Raw genomic sequence first — 8,956 nt, forward strand, 5'->3', positions numbered from 1 at the left:
GTGCCACCATTCTCTCTGGATGTGTAACGGTACTGACTGCTGTGCCACCATTCTCTCTGGGATTGTAACGGTACTGACCTGCTGTGCCACCATTCTCTCTGATGGGTAACGGTACTGACCTGTCGTACACAGTCTTCTCTCAGAGGGGGGTGCTCCCCCTGGATGCGGGCCACCTCGTTCTCATTCTGGGCGTTGTGGTCGTTGGAGAGCGCTTGTGAGCGCTGAACGAGCGTCCTCCTCCTGGACCCCCAGCCGCCCGGCCGTGTGCCGTGTTCGCTACATACCTACACAACCACAGTCAGAGGTTTCAGACACTCAGTCACGAGCAGACAGATGGAGACCAGGCCAGTACATATGGAGCCAACAGAGAGATCCGTGGCTGTGGACTAGAGTACGATCAGGTCGGATCCATCGATGTTAGCTACGCAGGCAGTCGCTCCAGAGAAGCCACTCTCAGAACCCAGTAGTGGGAGGAAGGAATTGGCATCTCCCACCTGGACAACACAACATAGAGATCAGCATACACATTTATACCCAGGGCTGGATACTATGGTAACACAGAGACATCGATGGACAGAGATGAGAAGTCAAGGGGATAGAACACGGTCTCCCACCGAGCCTTCAGAGACAGGTCACTGTCCAGTCTCTTAAATAAAAGCACACCGCCTCTCTGGGCCCTAGGCTTCCCCTGGACTGGGAACAACAACCATACAATCAACTCCAACACTGAATAATGACCCATGTTTAAAACATTACTGATGCACCCTTATTACCCATGCCTGTTGAGGTCTATGACTTGTGTGTGTGTGTGTTGTGTGTGTGTGTGTTGTGTGTGTGTGTGGTTGTGTGTGTGTGTTGTTGTTGGTTTGTGTGTGTGTGTGTGGTGTGGTACCTGCTGAGGTCTATGAGTTCCTGCCAGTAGGTTTCTGAGCGTGTGTTGAAAGTACATAGTCCCTGTGCTTCCCTGGTGAAGTAGTCGTTGGGGTGTTTGTGCCACTGCAGGATGGGGCTGAGGGGTCTGCGGCTGTCTTACTGCGACCTGCAATACGCTACACAGGGTCTCATGGGCATCAAGGACATGGCTACGTAGTAGAACAACTAACCTTCACTCAGCGCCTGAGAACAGACAGGTACATGTTTTAACTGCACATAAAAACTAACTTGTAGATTATAACACATGACAGCAGAACCTTACCTGTGACAAGGCAACAGCCGCATGCCGTCGAGAACTGCCAGCAGCATCCCGCGTCTGCAAAAGGACAGAGGATGCTGTTCTCAGGTTGGGTCTACCTCTTCACTCACCCTGCATACATAGCCGTCCTGAGCGTCCTCCTGGCTCTACCTCTCACTCACCTTCTAACCAGAGGTCTAGGCCTCCGCTGGATCTACCTCTCACTCACACTGATCCAGAGGTCTAGGCGTCCTCACGTGAGCACTGCCTCCTCTGCACTCACCCCTTGATCCAGACGGTCTAGGTCTCCTGGTCTACCTCTCACTCACCCTGAACCAGAGGGCCAAGCGGTCTAGTGGTCTTCCCCTCCTGCTGTGCTATTTTCCTCCTCTACTCTCTCCAGCTCGACCTCTGATCCAGAGTGTGGGTCTAGGTCCTTTCCTGGGATTGAATCGTAAAAGAACCTCTCACTCACCCTGAACCATGAGGTGCTAGGTCTGCCATGGTCTACCTCTCACTCACCACTGAACCAGAAGGTCTCAGGGTCCTTCCATGGTCTGCCTCTCACTCACCTGATCCAGGTCGCTTTCAACTTCTCCTGCGTCTGCCGTCTCACTCACCCTGATCCAGAGGCCCTCTAGGCCTCACTAGTGTCTACCTCTCCACTCACCCTGAACCACAAAAGTGCAAATAGGTCCTCCTGGCCTCTACCTCTCACTTCACCACTGATCCAAAGTGGTCCTCTCCTGGCCAAGTCTAAAGACCTCTCACTCACCCTTGATCCAGACGGTCTTAGGTCTCTCCTAGGTCTACCTCGTCACTCACCCTGACTACAAGAAGGAGGGTTTTTTTCTTAGGGGTTTCTTTGTCCCGCCCCCTTTTCCCTTGGCGTTTTTTCTAATACCTTTTTCTCCTCCAACTTCCCCAACCGCGTCTCGAACCAGAGGGTCCTAGGTCCTCCTTGTGGATCTACCTCTCACTCACACCGGGATTCCAGAGGCTCCTAGGTCCTCTTCCTCCGTCTGCCTACTCACTCACCCTGATCCAGAGCGTCTAGGATTCCCGTCCCCTGCTCATAGCCTCTCAGCTTTCACCCTGAACCAATGAGTCTAAGGGTCCTCCTGGTTCTGCCTCGTCGAGCTCACCCTGAACCAGAGGTCTAGGTCCTCCTGCGGTCTGCCTCTCACTCACCCTTGATCCAGTGTTCCTTCTCCTGCTGTCTTGCCTCTCCACTCACCCTATCCAAGTCTAGGTATGCTCTCCTGGCCTCTACCAAATTCTCACGCACCCTGATGCAGACGGTCTTAGTCCTCCTGGTTCTTACCTCTCACTTCACCCTCGATCCAGAGGTTCATAGGTCCTCCTCCTGAAATGCATTAACCTCTCACTCACCCTTGAACCATGAGGTCTCACGAGCGTCCTCACTGGTCTACCTCTCACGTCACCCTTGAACCAGAGGTCTAGGTTCTCCTGGTCTACCTCTCACTTCACAACTGATATCGCAGTTGGTCCTCTCCTGGCTTTCTGCCTTCCTACTCACCCTGATCCAGAAAAGGTCGTTAAAGTCCTCCCTGCTACTTATCTCTCACTACCCTGACCATACAGAGGTCTAGGTCCTCCTTGCTCTTATCTCTCACTCACCCTGAGTACAGGAGGTGTTCTAGTGTCCTCCTGTCTACCTCTCACTCACCCTGAACCACGAGGTCTAGGTCAATCCTCCTGGTATCTACCTCTCACTCATATGCCCCTGAACCAGAGGTCTTAGGGCCTACCTGATGGTCTTACCCTCTCACTCACCCGGATTCCAGCAGTCTAGGCTCCTCCCTGTTCTACCAGTCCTTCACTCACCGGCCTGAACCAGGATGTCTTAGGGTATCCTTCCTGCCAGCTCTACCCTCTCACTCACACTGAATCCAGCAGGTCATTAGGATCCTCCTGGGCTGCTTCTTCACTCAGCCCTGATCCAGGATTAGCATGTTAGGACCCTCGCTGTCTAGCTCTCTCACGTCTACACTGTTCCTAGAGTCTATGGTCCTTCCTCGTCTACCCTCATCACCTCAAACACTGATTATCCAGTCGGTCCCTTCTCCATTGTTTCCCCCGGCGTTACTCTGCCACTCTTCCTTTACTTTCACCCTGATGCGCCACGAGGTCTTCGTCTCCCTCGCCTGGGGGGTGAATCGCGTTAGCCGCCCTCATAGGCAATGTAGGTTGTTCCAATCGTCGCCTGGGGATGCTCTCTCCTGTGTCACCACACTTCAGCAGGTGCGAGAGGTGCAGGACGGGGGCAGGGCAATTGCTAGGTCTTTTTAACAGGACCACTATGAAAAACCAAGACGGTGGTGCGATGCTAGGTGGGGGAATTGTGGAGGAGGTGGTGAGAGTTGTGTGTAAATTGGAGGTTGGGCGTGGAGGTGTCGTGAGAGTGAGTGTGTTAAAAAGAGGGTTGGGGTGAGAGGTTGTGAGAGTGTGTTGTAAAGAGGTTGTGGAGAGGTTGAGTTTGAGACGTGTTTTGTGCTAAAGAGGTTGGCGTGGACGGTTTGGTGAGAGTGTGTGTAAATGAGGTTGCGGTCCGGGCTCGAGGTGGGTGAGAGTGTGTGCTGTAAAGAATGCAGTTGGGTCGAGTTGTCAGAGAGTGTGTGTAAATTGAGTTGCTGGAGGATGGTGTGACCTCGCTACCGGGTCGAGAGGTTGTACAATAAGGGATGGCTATGGAGAGGTGCTTAATGAAATTCTGTCGTGTCCATCATGTGTGGTGAGTGTTATGAAAATGACGTTTGAGTGGATGTAGTTCTTACCTCGAAGAGTGTGTTATAAATGAGTTGGTTTGTGGAGTGTGCTGAGATGATAAGGTGGATACAGAGATTATAGTGCCTTCTAGTATCTAGAGTTTCATCATGGCCGCTTGTGTAGTGAGAGTTGTTTACTACGTAGCCATGTCCTTGTGCCCATGAGACCCTGTGTGAGCTGGGTCGGCAGTGAGGCAGGCAGACCCCTCAGCCCCATCACTGCAGTGGCACAAACACCCCAACGACTACTTCACAGGGAAGCAGCGCTACTGATGGAAGCTCAAACCGTCATGAACAATTAACTGCGAGGAGACTCATAACCTCAGGCAGCACTACACACACACACGAGTCATCAGCACCACATACACACACACACACACAACACAACACACACACACACACACACACACACACACACACAAGCAAGTCATAGACCTCAAACAGGCATGCGCGCGGTAATGAAGGTGCATCAGTAATGTTATTAAATGAGTCATTATTCAGTGTTGATTGATTTGTATGTGTGTGTTCCTCAGTCCAGGGGAGAGCTAGCCCAGAGAGGCGTTGCTGAGTGCCTTAAGGACATGGACAGTGACCTGTCTCTTGGAGGCTCAGGTGGGAGAACGTGTTCTATCCCCTTGACTTTCTAATCCTCTGTCCATCAATGTCATCTGTGTATACCTGATAGTATCCAGCCCTGTGAGTGTATAGAAATGTGATCTATTACCTGATCTCTACATATGTTGTGTGTGATCCGTGCGAACTGTGGAATGCCACAGTGTGCCTTCCTCGCACTAGCTGGGTTTCTGAGAGTGGCCTCTCTTCTGGAGCGACTGCATTGCTGCGTGTGTGTAGTGCTCACTGATGGATTGGTATCCGTACGTAGTGCTGTACTCCTAGTCCACCACGGATCTCTCTGTTGGCTCCCATATGTACTGCCTGGTCTCCAGCTGTTGCTTGCTCACTGAGTGTCTGATAAACCTCTGACTGTGTTGTGTAGGTATGTAGCGAACACGGCGCACGGCCGGCGGTGCTGGGGACCGGAAGGAGACGCTCGTTCAGCGCTCACACGCTCTCCAACGACACAACGCCAGAATGAGAACGAGTGGCCCGCATCCAGGGGAGCACCCCCCTCTGAGAAGAAGACTGTCGTACACAGGTCAAGTACCGTTACACCATCAGAGAGAATGGTGCACAGCAGTCAGTACCGTTACACACCCAGAAGAATGGTGGCACAGCAGGATCCATACCGTAGCACATCCAAGAAGATGGTGATGTGTGTGTGTGTACCTGCTGAGGTCTATGAGTTCCTGCCAGTAGGTTCTGAGGCTGTTGAAGTACATAGTCTGTGCTTCCCTGGTGAAGTAGTCGTTGGGGTGTTTGTGCCACTGCAGGATGGGGCTGAGGGGTCTGCCTGCCTCTACTGCCGACTCCAGCTCACACAGGGTCTCATGGGGCATCAAGGACATGGCTACGTAGTAGAACAACCTCTCACTCAGCGCCTGAGAAACAGACAGGTACATGTTTTAACTGCACATCAAAACTAACTTGCAGATTATACACAATGACAGCAGAAACTTTACCTGTGCACAGGCACAGCCCGCATGGCCGTCGAACACTCCCAGCAGCATCCCCCGCGTCTGCAGACAGGTGGCAGCGCTGCGCCGGTCCTCGATGGGTGCRTTGGCAGGCAGCTGGTTACTGTCGAACCCCATCACCGACGACACATTCTTACCATCAAACTCYGGAACCTAGAACCAAAGCACACACTCATATTCKTATGGTCTCAGCGCAATCRTGAAGCTGTACTCGTTGTGTGTAAATGTGTGTAWCGTYCRCCYCTACCTTGAAGCTGTACTCRTTGTGTGTAAATGTGTGTAWYGTCCGCCCCTACCTTGAAGCTGTACTCRTTGTGTGTAAATGTGTGTAWCGTCCKCCCCTACCTTGAAGCTGTACTCGTTGTGTGTAAATGTGTGTATCGTCCGCYMCTACCTTGAAGCTGTACTCGTTGGCTTTGAGGATTGAGTTGACCTGTGGGGGGGTGAGATTGTAGCTGTGGAGGTCAGGGCTCCTCCTATAGCCACGCACGGGCATGGCTGTCGGCCATATGGGGTGGGGCTGCGACRAGGTGGGCCGGTGGGAGGTGGGGCRGCAGGGGRGCTGSCGTTGGCATGGGAACAGGAAGGAACCCCAGAGCYTCGCCCGAGGGAAGCCTCGGAACAGCTGTGATGTCACGGGCATGGTGGCTCGCTCTGGGCGCACACACTCTCAGAGCACCGCCACACACACACACACACGTCCAGAAAACTAGTGGTGGCTGACCCCTGTAGAGGGGCAAGGCTCTTTTATGGGCAACACAGCCTGGCAACCTAGTGCCAGTCTGTCACACTAGTCAGCTAGAGTACTGGAATGCAGTGTTCCATTGTTGGATGCATCCTGCCTCAAAGCATAATAAAGCCTCTGCCAAGAGGCTCAGCCCTTTATTGCACAGGAGGTTTCCTTGTAGCAAGGTCACTGGTTCCAGCTCCCTTTTCACCACACAATCAAAATAAATACAGTTGGAAGATAAAACTACTTGTCTTGATCCGTTATGTTATTTGCATGTCACTTTTGTTTGTATTGATCTGTAATGGTACCTTTGTCGAGAGCTCTGTTACTACGTGTCAGTAATTTATGTACACTGACTGAATGAGAGGTGTGTACACAATCAAAATGCCATAGTCAGCCGTGGTTGTGTTGACTGAATGATACAGATGATACAAGCTGCATTTTTGCCCATAGCTGCATTTTTCCATAGCTCACAGTTCCTGGTGTCTCCCGTAGGTGTAGGAGTGTTGGCACTGCTTCTGAGAGAGTGTGTGTGTGTGTGTGGCGGTGCTCTGAGAGTGTGTGCGCCCAGAGCGCGCCACCATGCCCGTGACATCACAGCTGTTCCGAGGCTTCCTCGGGCGAAGCTCTGGGTTTCTCCTGTTCCATGCCAACGCAGCCAGCCCTGCTGCGCCCACCTCCCACGGCCCCCTTGTCGCAGCCCACGCCATCTCGACAGCCAGCTGCCAGATGCCAGGGCAGGGCAGCCTGACCCTACGGACTCCGACCGCCCACGCACGGTCACTCAACCGCATATCGAGCAGCTCACCGGGAGGCTTACTGACACCACCTCCACAGTAGAATCATCTCACAAGCCAAGGTCTACAGAACCAACATTGATCAGCAGCTTCGTGTAACTTCAAGGTAGGGCGGACGTTACACACATTTACACACAATGAGTACAGCTTCAAGGTAGGGCGGGACGTTACACACATTTACACACATAGAGTACAGCTTCAAGGTAGGGCGGACGATACACACATTTACACACAACGAGTACAGCTTCACGATTGCGCTGAGACCATAAGAATATGAGTGTGTGCTTTGGTTCTAGGTTCCAGAGTTTGATGGTAAGAATGTGTCGTCGGTGATGGGGTTCGACAGTAACCAGCTGCCTGCCAACGCACCCATCGAGGACCGGCGCAGCGCTGCCACCTGTCTGCAGACCGGGGATGCTGCTGGGAGTGTTCGACGGCCATGCGCGCGTGCTGTGCCTGTGCACAGGTAAAGTTTCTGCTGTCATTGTGTATAATCTGCAAGTTAGTTTTGATGTGTCAGTTAAAACATTGTACCTGTCTGTTTCTCTCAGCGCGCTGAGTGAGAGGTTGTTCTACTACGTAGCCATGTCCTTGATGCCCCATGAGACCCTGTGTGAGCTGGAGTCGGCAGTAGAGGCAGGCAGACCCCTCAGCCCCATCCTGCAGTGGCACAAACACCCCAACGACTACTTCACCAGGGAAGCACAGACTATGTACTTCAACAGCCTCAGAACCTACTGGCAGGAACTCATAGACCTCAGCAGGTACACACACACACACACACACACAACACACACACACACACACACACACACACACCCACACCACACACACACACACACACACACAGCAAGTCATAGACCTCAACAGGCATGGGGTAATAAGGGTGCATCAGTAATGTTATTAAACATGGGTCATTATTCAGTGTTGGAGTTGATTGTATGTGATTGTGTTCCCAGTCCAGGGGAGAGCCTAGGGCCCAGAGAGGCGTTGCTGAGTGCCTTTAAGAGACTGGACAGTGACCTGTCTCTGGAGGCTCAGGTGGGAGACCGTGTTCTATCCCTTGACTTCTATCCTCTGTCCATCGATGTCTCTGTGTTACCATAGTATCCAGCCCTGGTATAAATGTGTAGTGCTGATCTCTATGTTGTGTTGTCAGGTGGGAGATGCCAATTCCTTCCTCCACTACTGGTTTCTGAGAGTGGCCTTCTCTGGAGCGACTGCCTGCGTAGCTCACATCGATGGTCCGACCTGTACGTACTCTAGTCCACAGCCACGGATCTCTCTGTTGGCTCCCATATGTACTGCCTGGTCTCCATCTGTCTCTGCTCTGACTGAGTGTCTGAAACCTCTGACTGTGGTTGTGTAGGTTATGTAGCGAAACGGGCGACGGCCGGGCGGTGCTGGGGTCCAGGAGGAGGACGGCTCGTTCAGCGCTCACACGCTCTCCAACGACCACAACGCCCAGAATGAGAACGAGGTGGCCCGCATCCAGGGGGAGCACCCCCCCTCTGAGAAGAAGACTGTCGTACGACAGGTCAGTACCGTTACACATCAGAGAGAATGGTGGCACAGCAGGTCATAGCGTTACCACCCAGAGAGAATGGTGGCACAGCAGGTCAGTACGTTACACATCCAGAGAGAATGGTGGCACAGCAGGTCAGTACCGTTACACATCAGAGAGAATGGTGGCACAGCAGGTCAGTACCGTTACACATCCATAGAGAATGGTGGCACAGCAGGTCAGTACCGTTACACATCCAGAGAGAATGGTGGCACAGCAGGTCAGTACCGTTACACATCCAGAGAGAATGGTGGACAGCAGGTCAGTTAAACATAAAGTAAAAACAACATATATCCTCTTTCTCTCCCTC

The 8,956-nt window shown here is 52.6% G+C and overlaps 2 protein-coding genes across 2 annotated transcripts in view; one reads left to right on the forward strand and one right to left on the reverse strand.

Annotated features, from left to right (window-relative positions):
- pdp1 (pyruvate dehydrogenase phosphatase catalytic subunit 1) overlaps window positions 1-6,255 on the reverse strand; it is a 10,002-nt gene extending 3,747 nt beyond the window's left edge. The window contains 3 exon segments of the mRNA XM_024140264.2: window positions 5,248-5,459; window positions 5,541-5,708; window positions 5,950-6,255. Of these exon segments, the coding sequence (XP_023996032.1) occupies window positions 5,248-5,459; window positions 5,541-5,708; window positions 5,950-6,198 (629 nt within the window). The 5' untranslated portion in view covers window positions 6,199-6,255.
- Window positions 6,256-7,640: 1,385 nt separating this feature from the next.
- The window catches only part of LOC112072878 (pyruvate dehydrogenase [acetyl-transferring]-phosphatase 1, mitochondrial-like), a 5,090-nt gene continuing 3,774 nt past the window's right edge, over window positions 7,641-8,956 (forward strand). Inside the window, exons 1-4 of the mRNA XM_070439955.1 lie at window positions 7,641-7,846; window positions 8,042-8,123; window positions 8,242-8,403; window positions 8,461-8,619. Of these exons, the coding sequence (XP_070296056.1) occupies window positions 7,668-7,846; window positions 8,042-8,123; window positions 8,242-8,403; window positions 8,461-8,619 (582 nt within the window). The 5' untranslated portion in view covers window positions 7,641-7,667. The remainder of the gene's footprint in view (window positions 7,847-8,041; window positions 8,124-8,241; window positions 8,404-8,460; window positions 8,620-8,956) is intronic.

Source organism: Salvelinus sp. IW2-2015, unplaced genomic scaffold (genome assembly GCF_002910315.2).
Source record: "Salvelinus sp. IW2-2015 unplaced genomic scaffold, ASM291031v2 Un_scaffold2069, whole genome shotgun sequence".
NCBI lineage: Eukaryota > Metazoa > Chordata > Actinopteri > Salmoniformes > Salmonidae > Salvelinus > Salvelinus sp. IW2-2015.